This window comes from Indicator indicator, chromosome 11 (assembly GCF_027791375.1).
Source record: "Indicator indicator isolate 239-I01 chromosome 11, UM_Iind_1.1, whole genome shotgun sequence".
Lineage (NCBI taxonomy): Eukaryota > Metazoa > Chordata > Aves > Piciformes > Indicatoridae > Indicator > Indicator indicator.
In genome coordinates, this window is record NC_072020.1 from 15,092,553 (window position 1) to 15,110,865 (window position 18,313).

At 41.2% G+C, this 18,313-nt stretch overlaps 1 protein-coding gene across 1 annotated transcript in view; it reads left to right on the plus strand.

Moving 5' to 3' along the window:
• The window catches only part of AMPH (amphiphysin), a 111,849-nt gene that overhangs the window by 45,226 nt on the left and 48,310 nt on the right, over positions 1 to 18,313 (plus strand). Inside the window, exons 2-3 of the mRNA XM_054384757.1 lie at positions 2,779 to 2,859; positions 15,093 to 15,147. Coding sequence (XP_054240732.1) covers positions 2,779 to 2,859; positions 15,093 to 15,147 — 136 coding nt within the window. The remainder of the gene's footprint in view (positions 1 to 2,778; positions 2,860 to 15,092; positions 15,148 to 18,313) is intronic.

Genomic DNA, 18,313 nt, shown 5'->3' on the forward strand with positions numbered 1-18,313 from the left:
TGATGAGGTTGCTGTCAAGTCCTGTCCACCCTGCTGCTATGCAGGGAGCTAAGCTGCTCTTGAAGCAGCTCCTGTGTGGAGATGTTTACATCAGAGGATCAGTTGTTTGTTGTGGGGGCAAATAGCTTTAGCTGACACCAAACTTCTGGCTTAGTGCTTCTTGTTAGAGCCATGTGACATATCTGTAGTTAAGGTTTGAGCTGGGGTTAGGAAAATTGGGAAGCTATGTTATTAACGGTTATTTAATGTAACCGTGGATTAAGATGAAAGTTGATGTTTGTAGAGGGTAAGTTCTATCACTGCATCTTAGCCTCAGTTCTACAGTACCTGTAGAGAAATTGAAAGTTGCAGATAGGGTAAAAGAAACCCCAAACCATAGGAAGTAGGTGCTGTGTGAGGTAGTTGTTCCCTTCTGAGCCTTGCACTATGATCTTGAGTGCACATCTGGAGGCATGGTTACCTACCACTGATATTCTGGTGAAGAGAAAAGAGTTTATCATCACAACCTTCTTCCCGTGGTTTGTTGCCTATGTTATGAATCACTCAGAGTGCAATTAATGTATCTGCTGCTTGTTCCTGGGAACAAGATTTGAATGTATTGCTGTGGTCAGGAGGTTTATCTTGCAGCTACCTCTTTGAAAAGGAATGTTGGATTTTGAACAAGCTGCCTGACGTGGATCAAAGTTGTTCCACAGCGGGGGGCAGACTATTTGGCTCATTGGTCACAAGGAGCAATATGAAAGCCTGTGATGATTTGAAATGTTAAATTAAATAATTCCTCTGTAAAACCATCTGTGACACTTCTTAATATTTGATGAAGAGATTGGGGATGAGAATATATGAGGCCTTTGTGACTAGTCAGCAGACTTAAAAGCAACCCAAAATGCCCAAATGAGCCAGCAGTGTGGCCAAGAAGGCCAATGGCATCCTGGCCTGCATCAGGAATAGTGTGGCCAGCAGGAGCAGGGAAGTCATTCTGCCCCTGTACTCAGCACTGGTTAGGCCGCACCTCCAGTACTGTGTCCAGTTCTGGGGCCCTCAATTTTAGAAGGACATTGAGACACTTGAATGTGTCCAGAGAAGGGCAGCGAGGCTGGAGAGAGGCCTCGAGCACAAGCCCTTTGAGGAGAGGCTGAGGGAGCTGGGGTTGTTTAGCCTGGAGAAGAGGAGGCTCAGGGGAGACCTCATTGCTCTCTACAACTACCTGAAAGGAGGTTGTAGCCAGGAGGGGTTTGGTCTCTTCTGCCAGGCAACCAGCACCAGAACAAGAGGACACAGTCTCAAGTTGTGCCAGGGGAAGTTTAGGCTGGAAGTGAGGAGAAAGTTCTTCACGGAGAGAGTTGTTAGCCCTTGAAATGTGCTGCCCAGGGAGGTGGTGGAGTCACCATCCCTGGAGTGTTCAAGAGGGGATTGGACGTGGCACTTGGTGACATGGTTTAGTAGTGATGAGGTCTTGGGTGACAGGTTGGACTTTGATGATCCTTGAGGTCTTTTCCAACCTTATTGATTCTGTGATTCTGTGAAATGAGTCTAGCCTTTGTCTTTTTTTCCCCCTCTGATGTCATTCTTTCTGTCTTTCTGCTCTAAAGAAGTCAAAACTTCCTTAAAGTTCCACATGCCAGGCCCACAGGTAGCATTGCATCATCTTCGTGATCACCTTGACTACCATTTGCCACTGTGGCAATGCTTGCCACCCCTTTGTGCAGCCTGCTTTTATGTGATGTGGGGCCAGCTAGGGTTAGGAGGGGCAGATGGTCGGAGGAAAAAGAAGGAGCTTTGTTTTGAGATTGATAGGTGGTGATGTTTATATGTTTATTCATAGAATTGGTTAATTGCTACTGTTTCTATTTTGTGAGGTATTTTCAGTTGTTTGGTTTTTGGGTTTTCCTGTGAAAGTGGAAAGTTTTGTCAGATTGTCATGGGCAAGCCATCTGAACATCATTGTGTGAAATGCTTCATCCCACACAAAAGTACTCTAGAAAGATTTGGGGGTTGCTTGACAAGAAGGGTGAAGTCTGCTTGCAGCTAGATATATAAGTGATAAATATTCAAATGAATGGATAGTGCTGGGGTTTAATGATAGAATGCATTTATTGTAATTAAATACAGTGCAAAGTGTAGCTGTGTCAAATTACTTCTGGGGCTGCTATCACATGGATAGCCCCAACTGTTGACATATTGAAGTGTATTTATCATCTAGTGGATGACAACCCACTTCTGAATTAATGAGGGGAGCAAATCTGAGCACCACCAGAAGTCTTAAATAAGCCTCAGCTCTACCAATTTCTCGTGCAGTCTTACACTTCTTTATTCTCTGTGACTTTATGTTGAAAATCATGCAGATAAGGACAAAGTTAATACTGTTCAATATAATAAGCCATAAACAAGAGAAACCTAATTAAAAATTGTTTTTTTCTTTTTCTCTGTCTGAAGGGGAGGACAACTTGCAGTGCTAGGAAATTTCTCCACTTCTTACTTGCTTTGAAACCTTGGGATTCTTTGCTGAAAGAAAAGTTGTTTCACTAAAAACAAAGCACATAGACCTCAAAGTATCCACACTTTGAAGTATATTTCCACACACCATTATCCTTTTTTTTATTTTGACTAAATGTTTTCCTGTGTGAACATTGGAAACAGTTGTGCACACAACACCTCTAAAAATAAACCACTATTTAAACCTAACTGCAAGAACAGAAGTGTTTCAAAGTAGCAGTGTTTCTGTTTTGTGACATAAACATATGAAATTATTTATTTTCTTCTCTATTCTTTTCAATATAGGTGCTTCAAAAACTAGGAAAAGCAGATGAAACAAAAGATGAACAGTTTGAGGAATACGTTCAAAATTTCAAACGGCAAGAGGTCAGTTACTTTTCCTGTTCCTTTAATTGTGTCTTAAGAATACTGTGTATTTGAATTGATGATTTTGAAGAAGGTGTTACAGGGTAACAGGTAAGAAGGCGGGGCTTTATTTTGGGGGAGTAGGGATGGGGGATATAAGATTTTTATATTGCTATTTTCAAACAGAAAGAACAGTTGGATTTTTTGCATGCAGAGTGCTAAGAAATGGACTCATTAAAAAAAAAAACAAAACAACACAACTCACATGCTGTGATGATACATATCACTATCATGCTTAACCCCTATGGGGTCAGGAGAGGGACACTGTATTTTTAACAGGATACTTGGGAACAGAACCCAACCCAAATGGAAGTCAGCTTTGTAGCTGACTTCTTACAAAGAAAGTTTCATGTTGTAGATTATTTTCATCAGTGATTCTGTCCCTCCACTCCACTCTGGTGAGACCTGTCCTAGAGGGCTCTGTCCAGCTCTGGAGTCCTCAGTAAAAGAAAGACTCAAATGTGTTGAAGTGGCTTCAGAGGCGGCCACAAAAGCTATCTAAGGGCTGGAAGGAAGGCTGAGAGAGCTGTGGTTGTTCAGCATGGAGAAGAGAAGGCTGTGGGGAGACCTCATTGCAGCCTTTCAGTACTTAAAGGGAGCCTGTGAGGAAAATGGGGGACAGTCTTTTTAGCAGGGCCTGTTATGACAGTGCAAGGGGTGGTAGCTTTAAACTAAAAGAGGGGAGATTTAGACTAGATATAAGGAAGAGGATTTTACAACAAGAGTGGTGAAACACTGGCACAGGTTGCCCAGAGTGGTAGCGGAAACTCCATTGCTGGAAACATTCCAGGTCAGGTTGGTTGAGGCTCTGAGCAACCTGATCCTGTTGAAGATGTCCCTGCTCACTGCAGAGGGATTGTACTAAATGACCGTTCAAGATCCCTTCCAACCCAAACTATTCCATGAAGTGAACAGACGAATAGGCTGCAGTGTGTGGTTGAGCTCCTTGCACCTCAAGGGGCTCTGTTTGGAGTGCTGATGAAGCAATACTGGGGAGCAGCACTCAATTATTCTTAATGCTGTAAACAGAACCTCTGAAAACAAAGGTGCCCCAAAGATTTTATAATCTAATCATAATGCAATCCTAAATTCTAACTTCAGTTCCCTGCTTTGCTGGCTAGACCTTTTGGCTCCAAGGTGATTAATTGTGTTTAATTATATAATAACTTTCTAGTACAAATTAATGCCTACCATGAGGCACCAAAAAAAAATTTGTCTTGTTATGTAAGTATGAACTGAGGTACCTGTCATCTTTGTGAACTATCATTTAGAACCCATACAGAAAGGCACTGGAGGGTGAGAGAACTGCTCCCATGTCTTTTATACAATGTAAAATTGGTTCATTGTTTGCAATTTCTGCAACAACACACAGTTCAGTCCTTTCCATGCAAACACAAACCCTGCACCCTGCCTGCTGGGATGCTTATTAACTCTTTTGCATCTTATGGTCACTTAGCAAATTTTCCTCTCTTGCTGTAAAAGGGAAGGAGGTTTCAGGAGCCGCTAGGCTGTTGGGTAGATCTCTCTTCCTCAAACATGAAAGTGATGGGAAATAAAAGACTCTGTTTCTCTGAAGAGGGTGGTACCTTGCTCAAATTTCTTGAGGTCAGGAAGATATTGGGATTTAATAGACTTGAAGAAACACTCAGAAGCTTTGCAATCCTGGAGAGATGTTATATTTCCCTTTTTCTTTTCCCTTCTCTTTTCCAAGGATGCTGGGACATCAATGGATTTCTTTCTTCTTGGTTGTCCTTATGTTGTTGCTGTTCCTTGCTCTCAATATCCCAGCTGTTTGCACAGCTAGTAACTGTGTTGCTGGTAATACGGTGCATCTGTAAGATTCTTACTGGGTGCATAAGGAGCAGCTGCAACATCCCTATGAACAGAGTTTTTTGGAATATTCTTTTAGCCAAAAATGCTGAGTGAAATTTCAAGGAAAAAAAAAAAAAAAGGGAGATGAAAGAGAGAAAAAGATTTTAAAGCAAAATTGTCTCAAGTGTTTGGTTTTTTTCTGTCCTTTACCAAGAATTTTCTGTGATGGTGATTTTCAGCTGGATATCTTGCTATGGGCTAAAGAGGATCTTAGCATTGCTTCCTTTTATTTCCTCCTCCTTTGATGTACAGAGAGGCAGTAACAAGCAATCAAGGATTCTGCCTGAACTGCATGGTGCTAAATCCGGAAGCGAATGTGACTTGGGGCCAGGGGAGGAATTGGGTAGTGAGGAGTGTGTGCAGAGGGAACTACTACAGCTCTCTTGAGAGGCACATGCAGATTAGGCTGGGTCCACTGGCAAACCAGATGAGAGAGACTGTACTTTTATTGCACTGATTATATGTGATTGCTGGGCTCGCTCTCAAAGAGTTCTGTTGTGTGCCGTTCTTCAAATACAAGGGGAAAAAACACTACATGTATTTTTAATGCTTTTAATTCTGCCATGTTCAGCAATAAGAAGCATATAAATTTTTTGAGCTTCCTTAGTTATGTCCACGCTTTGATCTACAACTTACTAGAAATGCAAAGATACAGAGCACTACAATGAGCAAGTAAATTGCCACTCTTTCCGATTAATACCTTGCAGAAATACTGTCTTCTGTGAACTCAGGCAGGCCTCTGCTAGGTTTACATTGCCCTGTTTTCAAGGTTATCTCTGCAACTCTACAGCCTTTAGAAAAAGAAACAATAAGTAATTCTAGATATTAAAGAATGAAAAGGCAGTCTGAGTGACTGATCTTTGTGCTGGGGTGCACCAAACTGTTGACATGGACCATACAGGTGGCTTGCCAGATGAGCCACCCTTGTTAGAGGCTGTCCCATCTTCTATGGTTCCCTCCAAAACTATTTTGTCTTTTGGTGGTTGCTGACCTAAAGGGGGTTTCTGTGGTAGAGTTAGTTTGAGAGAAGGTCCAAATTTTACTATGTTTTGCAGTCTCACTTAGCAGTGATTTGGCCTGTCTACCTCACCCAGTTACTTTTGGTTTGGGGGAAGGCTGTCACTTCAATTCTGTGTCTCTTTGTAAATGGTTTGTAGCAGCTGACGCCACGTGGGCTCTGGGGATCCTGGTATGCTGAAAGCTGTATACATTGGTCTGGTTTTGGGTTTTTTTGTTTCCTTACCTTATTGAGCCTGCAACACGCAAGACGTCCACTGGTCTTAAGTATGGAATGATTTATTTTTTATTTAATACTCTCCAAAGACAATAAATGAGGACTCCCAGTTCAAGGAAAAGTTAGTTAAAGGAAAGAGAAATAGAAAATTGAAAAACTGAAATCTTTACATGTTATTCCTTGCCTGAGTAGCAGACTGGGAGGTAGATATGCACTCAGCAGAAGGCTATGTGTAAAGATATGTCCAGCAGATCTATCTGTAGAAAAAGCACATCTAAGACATCCCAGTGATCCATTCCCACCTCTTTCTGAATACAACTGGATAAGAGACCCTTCTGGACTTGGTAAGTCAGAGCTAAATTACCCAGAATAATCACCATGGAGAAACTGAGTCATCCCATGTCTGGAGAGAACAGGGCACAGAGCCTCAGGACTTTCCCTATCAGAAGCAGTAAGCTGCTGCAGCTGAAACCAAGAGTAAAAGCATTTAGATTTTCAGCAGAGTATACAGCTGTTACCTTCCACTTATGTTGTAAACTGAAAATTATGGCTCTGAATCAAAACTTATGGAACAAACAAAGCATATACAAGCTTGTGTATGACACAGATTTTTCAGTGTTGTAAGCAAGTTTTTGAGGCTTGAACATTTCTTTCTGCCCAGATAATTGTGGATGTGTTCAGCCTCTTAATTGACCCTGAAATTCAGAGAGGGGGGAAATAAAATAAAATTCCTACATATTTTTCTCAATTGTGAAAATACCAAGTCCATCAGGGGTTTACCTGACATTTCATCTCTATTCTGTTCAAGCAACTTCATTTTTCACTTTTTTTGGACAGGAAGTAAAAAATTCCCTTATCCCCAAGTGTGTTTTAATGACTCACAGTGCTTGCTTCCTTTTTGTAAGAGATCAATATTCTACTTCATGACTATGCAAATTTGCCTTCCATTATTCTTCCATGTGCAGCTATGAGTCTTCCTTTATTTTAAAAACCACAGCTAAAGTATATTTAATGTTTGGACACATTAACATTATGTATAACATATATAGATGCAGAGATGCTGTTACAAAAGCAGCTGCCCAAGACACATTGTCAGAATAGAGGAAAATGCCAAAGTGGTGTTCTTGCAAGTTGGGTTGTTTTGTTTGTGGTTTATTTGCTGTTGTTTAGTGAACAGAACCTACTTCTGTGGGCTGCTTTACTTAATACATATCTCATAGTAAGAGCTGCTCTTTGGATACGATTGTTAGGTTTCCTGGAAAGGTTTATCCTGGCCAGATCTTCATTTCGTGCAAGCATGCTTATCTGCCTTACAGCTGTGGCACACCATTGCTTTAATGTCATTCTGTGAGACAGGTAGCATTTATTGTTCTTTTTACATCAAATGCACATCATGTCTTAAAACTTATTTATGAGTTAAAAGACCCAAGACGAATTTCATCACCTACACATAGGCACCAGTTGTGCCTAATGGTGTCCCACCTGGCCCCCAGCTGTTGCTCCAGATAGAGGCACATAGCTTTGGCCACAGTTGTGTATCATACCTGTTGGCTCTGTTATCCTCACAAGCACACCATGGCATCTCCAGCAGTAGCAGACACGGGTTTTGGCAGATGAACCCTGTGCTTAGAGAGTGATTCAGTTCCACATTGCAACTCCTGAACATCACTGCTGGTGTTTTGTCTTCCCAGATACTTGTGATGAACTGGGCAGTGTGGTCTGGAGGACCAAGACAGAAACCCTTCCATTCTCTGGGGCATCTATGGACCATAATGACTCTGATCAGCCCCATCTGGGACCCCTAACCCTGTCCATGGGCCTAGCAGTCCCATTTTTACTCAGCCCTGGGCATGCAGTCTCTCCCTAAGCCATGTCATAGGCTCCCCATGCCTACAGCACATGTGTTTCAGCTGTAGCTCCAGCTGCTCCTCTCTGAATCTTTCAGACAGACCCTAGACCTGATTCAAACTGCCACAAGATCAGGTCATATCCGTGTATGATCCTACTAGCCCCTGGCTCTGCCTGACTGATGCTGACCCTGCAGGATGGCACCTATCAGTGAGGGCATGGCCTGTGCTGGAGTTTCTCATAGCTCTTGGCACAGCCCCACCAAGTTGAGCAACTGCTGTGATGATTGTGAGTCAGTTGTCTAAATACTGGCATCTGTTGCCACTTGTGAGGCCCTACTGTGTCCTCCTTGGCTTCCAAATGCTGTTCAACAAGGCTAGCAGATTCTGTAGGACCTGTTGTGTTTGCCATTTGTGGATGTATCACAAATGGCACTAGACAGCTATGCTGAGTGTATGCTTTTGACTACAGGATTTTCTCAGTTGCCCTTCTGACTCCACAGATTGCACTGAGGATGTCTACGTTGGTTCTAAAATGAGGAGAGGTGCCCAACACATGCAGACAGTGTTAGATGTCTTAATCTGGAGTTGAATGAAGGTCATGATGAAGAAGAGGAGCTTCAATATGTATTACAATCACGTAAAATTCAATGGATGTTCTGCAACACCTTATTTTCTCTGGGAATTATTAGATATCTCATTTTCTGTTTTACCATCTTTAAACCTATCTCATGTCCTCACCTTAGATCCCCTGAATTTACTGATCTTGTGCATGGGCTTGAGATGGAGAAACAAATCCTGGCAACAAACAAGAAATATGAACTTTAAAATTACCCTGAGTGGCAGACACAATTTACCCTTGTCTGATACTCAGATTTCCTTGGTTGTCTGTATAATCCTGTACTAAACTTCAGAGGATTCTTGATAATATTGTTAGTCCAATATAGTTGTGCTCATAGGAGACTCCTTTGCTAAACAAAGTGGATACCAAATGCTGTCCTTAACAGATCCTCCGAAGTAACCCATACACAGGAGAACACAGTCTAGACTAGGCTGGGGGACCTTTTCTCTGCCAGCCAAGATGTGTTCTCACTCAGGGGGACTGCATCTGACAGGCATCTTTTCAGAGGCAGTCTCAAGGCTTGCCTCAGATACTGATGACCACTAAATCAAATACAAGTGATAAAATATGCAAAGTATTTTGGGGTTTATGGCAGGGGTTTCTCTGCTGATCACTACTGCATCCTGAAACGTGTGTTTAATAATTATCTTATGTCTGAGGGTCTATTTTTCCCTAGACAAGAAGTTACATAGTGTACCATTAAATCTCGTCTCAACCTTGTTAAATTCCAATCAGGCAGGATATCTAGGTAGGTGAGGCCCTCTGGTATATGCTACAAAATTACCTCTGCAGGAACAGGCCAGATCCATTCCAACTAATTCCTCACTCCAAAGGAGAGAGTGGCTGACCCCGATGGTTTGCTTATTTGATTCTGCCTATTGATTGCTCCAAATCTAAAATGTTGGCACACTAGGCTGGTTTTGATTGTCCCTTGGACACAATTTAATATGCCTCTGCAGCTTTAGTAACTGTGCTAATTGTTTTCTTCCAGGCAGTGCAGTTGAATGATCAAGTTGTTTCTGGCTATTTTTAAAGCAGTGTGTTGTATGTTTCCTCAGGAGCCCTTTGGGATAACTGACCCTGGGGATGGATGACACAGTTTAGCTCCGAGATTTTGCACACGCTTGAAAGTGATGCAGTTCACAACAAAGAGCTCTGGACAGTTTTCTACCAAACCTGTAAATATATATCATATAAGAATATAAACATATATTATGCAAGAATTTCTGTGCTTTCAGGGAAGGTTGCAAATCCCTTTTTACAAGGGATCCACTAGATGAATAATTCAAAACCCGTCTTTTATAGCTTGTAGAAAAAGAAAAGAAGAAAATTTTTAGGAAAAAGATTCCAAAATTTGGGAGGCAGTTCTAGGAACTGCAAGGGGACAGAAAAATGGTACAACAGGGTACTGTAGTATACAGATACATTTCATAGTGAGTTATGAATTTCTGTCGACATTCTTCTAGCTTGTTAAGCTTCACGTAATGCAATAGTCCTTTGCATTCATCCTTCTGAAAGCCCTAGCAGTAAACACTACCTGAAGTGACACAGTGCTACTTTATATTGCAGCTAATAACAGCACATTACAATAAAGGATGTCTTCCAGGTGATACACAAAATAGCTCAAAAGAGCTATTTCCATAATGTATTTACAATGGGATGACAAAATTCCAGTATCCAACCTGGATCTGCATTTATAGCTCTCTGGCTCTCATTTTTATGGGGTAATTTATTAATTACCCTGTGCTCCAGGTTCAGCATTGACAGGGCTCTTGATTCTCACTAAAGTGGGGTAATTTACTTGGGTTTGGTATCAAGCACATGCTCTGCTGACCTTTAAATATCTGTTGTGTTTGCATCCTGCATATTACATGATAAAAAGATCAAACTCTGCTGCCCTGCCTGGAATGATGTGGATAAATGATGCCTGGCAAACAGGTCACCCAACCCCAGCTTTCATGGAGGCGAGGTAGCCTTTAACTCCTGAGTAGAAGCAATGATTTTTCTAACGCATCAAGGAAGCATAAGATAAGACACAACTCAAGTTTTTTATGGTTTTAGTCATTCAGTTTTTGTAGATCTCATCAGTCTTAAAGCCAACAGCACTGCAGGTCTCTGTCTGAATTTCAGTGCTAAGATATGCTAAAGTACTACTCTTTGACAAGGAAACCAGAACTAAAGTTGCACAAGAATCAGTTGTACTGAAGAGTCTTAATGCTGCTGTAAGGGTATGTGATCCTGCAACACGGAACCTCCTTATCTCACTGAGTGCACGTGTCTTTGCTGACTGCATAATACTGACCATCTAATAAGAGCAAATAGAAAAGGGCATCTGACAGTGACACTGCCTGTGTGCTACAGTGTTCAGAGTAATGAGTTCTTGTTTGGGACATGGCTGTGGAGAGCTATGCTGATTTTCCTAGTGAGGGATGCTGGTTTGAGTTGTTAGCATGCTTCTTTTGCTCCCATGTGCAGTTTAACAGGGTTACCTGGCCAGTTTTGGGTTATTTGTATTTTGACTAGATCAGGTGAGCTAAGAACATTGATTTATGGTGCTGGAGTTCAGTGAGAACACATCTGCTGTTATCAAACAACCTGACTGTGAGAAGTTTGCTATTGAGTACATTCTTGAGATTTCTCTCAGGAGTTGTCTTGCATATTATGAAACTCTAACTAATTTTTCTGCCTCATGTAGAACAAATAAAAGAAATTATAAAATGACAAAGCATCAGTGCTTTCTGGGGAGATGTCATTTCAGAAGAACACAACATCTGCAAAATGACACCTACTTTTCATTCTCCTTCAGCTAGCCCCATCTCAATTAACAAAATTAGTGGCCTTCATGAGGGTGCTTGGAGCAGTGTTTCAGAGCCACCAGATGCTTTCATCTGATAAACCAGAGAGGCAAAACTATATAAGTAAATATTAAGATGGGGCTATATTAAATATCTGACAAACTTTAAAACAGTGCTTTTAAAAACTTGTATGTCAGAGTTTGCAAGATAATGCAGAGCCAGCAGTGCAATATTTTCATCTCACGAAACCAATTAGTCTGTGAGGTGGTAAAAGTGTATCTATCTTCAGGAACAGTGACTTTACCACAGCAAAATGCGTAGACCAGAGGCAAGTTTTGCAGAATTCACAGGGGTGAAGATTTTACACTGCAAATACTAGGTCAAGGGAGGTTCTTCTCTCCTGCAATTCTACCCTGGTGTAGAACACATCTGGAGTATGGTGTCTAATTCTGGGCTCCCCAGCTCTAGAGAGACAGAACTATTGGAGAGAGTTCAACAGAGGGCCACAAGGATGATTAGAGGACTGGATTATCTCTTACATGGGAAGGCTGAGAAACCTGGGATTCTTTAGCCTGGAAAAGAGAAGGCTGAGAGGGGATTTTATCAATGCTTATCAGTATCAAAAGGATGGAGGTCATGAGAATGGGGCTGGGCTCTTTTTAGTGGTCCTCGGTGATAAGACAAGGGGCAACAGCTACAAAGTACAACAGGGGAAGTTTCATTTGAACTTAAGAAAAAAATTCTTTCCTGTGAGGGTTCTGGAGCACTAGAACAGGCTGCTCAGAGAGATTGTGGAGCCTTCTCTGGAGGTTTTCAAAATGCACCTGGACACATGCCTTAGGTGATCCTGCTTTGACAAGGGAGTTGGACTATGTGATCTCCAGAAGTACCTTCAATTCTTACTATTGTGTGATTCTGTGATTCGACTTTCGAAGCAATTTCAATTTTATATAAGTGTCTGGTTGCATGGCCATTGAAATGAGAGATTATCTCTTGAATTCAGTGGGAGCTGGCCCTTGCCCATGAATGCTTCAAGTGTCAGGTCATGCAACATTTGCTAACGAGGGGAAATTCGTATGACTCTATGCTCCTTAGAAAGTTCAGTGTTTTGTGACCTGATAATAGACTGGACTGAGGGAGATGCATGTTGAAATTATTCCTTTGAATGAATTGTCAGAATTCATAACAGCACATATGGCAAAATGTTTGCATCGTGTTTCACTGCTTTGACTTTTCCTTGTATGTTTGCCTGAGCAGCAGTCGCTGATGACGCACGGCGCTAACCAACCACAACAGGTCTCATAGTGGTTTAGGAGGACCAGCGGTGAAACTACACAACAGTGCAGTTATAGACATAGTGTTTGAGCAGTGTGAGTCCCTAGCATGCCATTTGTGGTATGGCGGTTAGGCCCAGGGGCAAAAGCAACCGGTGTATGAGTAACTATAGACCTTTAACTGGACCTGAGGGCAGCTAATAGGGTTCTGCAGTTTGCTGCTCCTGAAGCATCAGAAAATTGTTCTGCAGTTTGCTGCTCCTGAAACATCAGAAAATTGTTGTTGTGTGGGCACCTGTTCAGCTGGACCATGATGAAGAATCAAATTACTGTGTCTACTTCCACTTTGACTGCAAGTGCTCAGGCCAAAGAAGGTAGAAATGGGAAAGATAATTTCTGTACTTTCATGTGACTTCTCGAAGTACCAGGGATCCTTCCAGCAGGACACTGGCATACATAAAAGGGGAACTTCCCTCCTCTTCCTGTCACGTGTTTACAGATACTCCTCTTCAGATCTGAGAGCAAGAAATTGTGCCCCCAGGATCAATCTCCTTTCCTCGCTGATTGTTGTTCACATAGAAAAAAGAGGCAATTTTTGTCAACTCTGCCTCCCATTCTAGCACAGAAAGAAGTAGAAAAATAAAAAAGTCATCTTCTGAAGTATGTTGGGATGCCATTGTGATTATGTAGAACAGTCAAGTGTGTTGTTATGATGTGCTAAGGTAGTACTTTTTACTAAACAGTATTAAGATGTCCATTTATATATTTTCTTAGGGGACACAACATCAAGCTACCACTGCTTTCAGAGCTTTCTATCATGTTCTAAGTAATTAAACGTGATGTTTAATCCACTGATTACTCAACCTGTTCCTGTCTGTCACCTGATTTGATATGCAGCTTTGATCCCAAAGTAAGGGAAGGGTTTGCCTTTCCTTGGAGCATTGAGTATGGTTCCAAACCAGAGACATATTGGTGAGCAGCTGGATGCTCCTGTGCCCTTGCTATTACAAGCACCTTCTCATGTATCACCCTGGTGGGTCTATTTCTGTGCTCAGAATTTAATCAAATCATGGATTTAGGTATAAAAAGAAGTTTTGCTTTATATTATATTAGTGTAAAAGCAACCTTCTGTTCACTGAACTCACAAAACAAATTCAGTTTGCTTTCTAAGCCCACTCAAATTTTTATTTATTCTAATATTTTCAGCATCTTAAAACAATTGTGATTTTCTTACAGTGCACTGAAATTTGGGGGTTTCTGGTCCAGTTCTAAAAGCTTTCAGTTCCCTGGAGGGAGCTGGAAGAGGCAAGTGAGTGTGGTGGATGTAATTGCAATGCATGTAGTGGTGAGGCAAGTGAGTATTTTTCAGAGCCACCATGTGGATTTAACATGGCTGCAGGTAGACAGACACTAAGCCCCAGGTGATCTCTTTCAACATGAATTCCTTATGATTTTCTGTGTCTGAATGCTCTGAGCACTGCTGCCGCAGATGGCAAATACTTTACTAACATCAGAAGTCCTTTGACTTATATGGAGTTAAAAGAGTTTATACCAGTTGAGACTCTTCCTTCTAAAGTATTCACACATGCACCCTTTTGGGCTCTGACTTTCACATGAAAATACGAGAGCAACTCCAAAGCAGTCAGTCATATTTTGCAGCTGATTTTTCCATATGGTGTATCTGTATGTGAAAAATGTGACTGCAAGCTGATGTTCCTATAGTTTCCATCTACTTAAATAAATAATTTGAAGGATTTTGAGAACTGATATACATGGAGAATTTCCAAAATCTTCAGGCTATTGAACGTGTCCTGGACAACATCTTCTTAGCAATGTGGAGCACAGATTTTATTGCAAAACCTAGGGGCTGTGAAGTCCAACTTGTGGTCTGGTCAGAGATAAAGTAAAGCAACCTACTTTATTTTGTCTGTTTTGAATTTTTCAAAGGCTGCTGGTATAAGATAAAGGAAGATCATTTTGGTGCATTTGCCAAAGAAACAGCTGAGATTTCACAGCAGACTGCAAGATACAATAGCCAAGCTAAAAAAAAAAAAATCTGCTGCTGTTGTTTTTTAGCGGTTAATTGCTTGCAAAATATTAAAATGTTAACATACTTGGAAAAACTGTTTATAAAAGTAGTAGGCCAGTTATATAAGGGCATGGATTTTCTGCAAGCCTAGATTGGTCTGATCTGAGTGGTTTCCAGCAGAGGTACAAACTCTTGATTACACCTCTATCTGTTTCAGGTTAGGACATTGGCCAGGCTGACTTTAACTGCACCTTGGCAATGAAATATACCTGTCTGTCTTTGGTTGGAACCTCCACTGTGCAGATGACTGGTAAAATAAACAGAAATAATAGCCAAGAGAGGACACTATGCATAGCATCTTGGCCAGGCCACCTTTTCTGTGTGAACTTATGCATGCTTGCAACATGGGACGCTATCTATCAGATAAATCCTGAAATTGGTTTTTCTTGTTAAGCTTGACAATACTGTATGCATGATTTAAGGCATTTTTTGTTTGTTTTTTCTTTTCTTTTCTTTTCCAGGCAGAGGGTTCCAGACTCCAGAGAGAACTGAAAGGATATTTAGCAGCCATCAAAGGTGATTTATTTTTCAGTCGTGATTCCTCATGTACTTCTGACTGCTTGATGCGTTTTTTAATTTTTTGTAAGTTAAAAAATCAACTGTGATCTCTTTGGAGAGAGCAGAAGCTCACTGGTTGGCACTTAAATATCAGCCATTAAATAAACAGCTGTTTAAATCCTACTGGACATTGGTAAAGCCAGCATACTCAGCCTAGCACCATATGTAGAGTGTTCTCTTGCTCATGCCTCCTCTTTTTGGAGGATTTGGAGCCAAGTGTTAAAGGGAAGACAGTTAAGAGTTTGTAACTGACAGAGACAGTAATGGCTTCTTGAGATAAATATATCTGTGTGTGATATGTGTATATATTAAACCTGGCTCCAGACCAGCAGGGAAAAATGTTACAAATGAGTATTAACAACCCTGGAAATCACTGTGTCATAATAAAGCATCAGCAGCTGTTGGCAGGTGGGGAAGAAAGCTGGTTTACTCTCAAGTAGGCCGCTCTTTGTGCCAAGCTGTGGTTTTAACTTGGTGTTAATTTTTTCATGGTGTACCTTTTGTCTTTTTAGCCATGTTTTTCTGTTCAGCAGCTTTGTTCTGTTGCAGCCTTTAAGTCCATATTTGGGAATAGTTTGGACTACTTTTCTTACTGAGACTGAAAGGTGTTTGCTGACACCTCATTTTCTTCACCTCTTAATCCCCCACCTCCAGTCATAAGCCTTTAAAATATTCTCCAAAGCCAACAAACCACCAAGGCATCCCTGGAAGGTACTTTGGCACAGCTTCCCCATATTGGAGCAAGAGGACAGCCAGAGACAGGAATCCACAATATACAGCTCTGGCTGGTCTATCCCCAAAGCCTAGTGGCTCAGCAGTGTCAAAGATCTTTCCAGGTTTTACATGTCAGAGGCAGATCCAGCAACTGCTATGTTCTATTTGTTGTCTTTTTTGAGGGATAGGGCTAAATCATGAAAAGATTTTGGGGTAGCTATGCATGTAAGCATGAGAACTGACATATTTAGGCACTGGATTGGGATTTCTGCATCTAAGACTTCTGAGCCTTGGAGGCACATTGCCTTCAGTGGCTCATTTTGCAGGGAAAAAAATCATATAATAAAGATCCACCATATAATTGGAAAATAATGCACTTGATATCCTTTTACAGGTGAGAAAGCAGTACATTTTAAAGAGCTTTGGGAATTAGCACAATAGCTAACTTTAAAAGCGTTTTATGAAGCTGGTATGTTGTAAACCATAATGTTTCATTTTGCTGCATGACTTTTGAGTGCCTGGATATTGACAGTACAAGATCTAGGCAAAATTTAAACAAGGAATGGTCAGTTGAACCTCCCTGTGGCTCTCCAGCCCTTCATTTTAATATTCTTGACAGTTTGGGGTTTAGTATCATATATTCTCAAAACACTTTTTCTGTATTCAGATTTCTCTACCTCTGAGATGCTTCTTAGTCTTAGCTGGATCTTGATCTTCACTGCTGGTACACAGGGACTCAGAGGAACCATGCCATAAAGCTATTGAACTTGTGAATGGCTTTTATGGGCTGTTTTATTTCACCTGTGAGGTAATTTAGCAACTGCTACATATCAGTGGTGTTTGTACTGATGAGACTGTACAATCCCTGATAGCTAGAGTCACCTCATGTCCCAGTCTTCCATCTCTTCCAGTCGCCTTGGAAACAAGTGTCAGGGTTCTCTACTTCATGATTTTTAATATTTTTTTTAAGCTTTTCAAAGCTTGAACATGTTTATTGGCCAGCTGTTAAAGACACCCTAAATCAGCCTCCCATTCTCTCCCCTGAGCTCTTTGCAAGTAGCAGTGCAGATGGAGAGAGAGAAATCTGGATCTGCATACAGGTGACAGGATGACAGAGGTAAAAAGGAATCTTGCATCAAGAAAAAGAAGCACCGTACTGTTCACGTGGCTTAAAGTAGTGAGAAATAGTAACCAGGGAAGGGGAAGTTTTGGAAGTCTGCAAGCAGTTTTGCTGCCTAGTTGTCAGTCTAGGGCTGACAGAACTACCATATCCTTCAGCTACACAAATCTTAAAATCAATTATGTAATTTCTAAGCAATAAAACTATTCATCATCTTTCTGTAAAATTCAGTAATGAATTGTGAAACGATTGTGTTGCTCCAGTGGAAATTCTAATGAGTAACCATAACAGCTACAATCCTCATGGTAGGATAGGTCATTTCCCTGGAGAACCATGACTGCAGCTCTCTTCCCCACTCAAATAATTTAATATTAGGATCCAGAGCAAGGTGCATCAGTACATCAAGAAAATTGAATTTGCTCTGTGATTTAGCCTAGGTTTCTCTGCTGAGGAGTGAAGAAACTCCTCAGTATATGAATCCTATGACCAAAGTGGAGTCTCAGGCCAGTCTCAGTCTTCATGGGAGTGTATTGGAGGTGCAGGGTCCTTAGTGAGAATGTCACTGCATCACCAGCCTCAGGATCTCTACCACGTGGCAGCCTCCAGGAGTCCCTTGGGATTCCAGGGACAGAGGCTGTTTCCTGTAGAAAGAGGGATGATTGCATTTGAAAGCCTCAGACATCCGTAACTGGATTATTTAGCATCATTTTTCCTAAGCCGTTCAATTATTTTGGCATTTGTAGTTATTAAACAAGTGACCCAATTACTAAGAATAAGTGGTACTAAATGAAACAATTTCCATTAAATATGAATTTCTAACTGTTCATCAGCAGTCCAAATTCTTCCTACATTTCTTAGTACTTTCACGATTTACTTTAAGTAATTGCTCTTTCTCAGTAATAGCAGTTAAAAACAGCAGAGATGGACAGCCTGCAGTCTATGGCTGAGATACTAATCCTCTTAAATTTAGTGCTGAATAATGCATAAAAGGCATCAGTGGGTAAGAAATAATTCTCAGTGAAAACCAGCCAAATTAAAAAAGAAGTTTATGGCCACAAGCATGAAAAAGAGCAGGAAGCCACTGGACTGATATTTACCTACATGCTCATGTGTGGGCGATATTGCAGTACACATGCTGTAGGAGGGGAGTAGGATGGAAATTTCAGACTGAAGCTGCTGACTAAAAGAACCAAGTACTGTGATGCCCATTTACCTCACGCTACAGTGGGATTTGATTGATGGCTTTTACAAGAGTGTGGTAACATGAAGGATTACCAGACTCTTAGACCC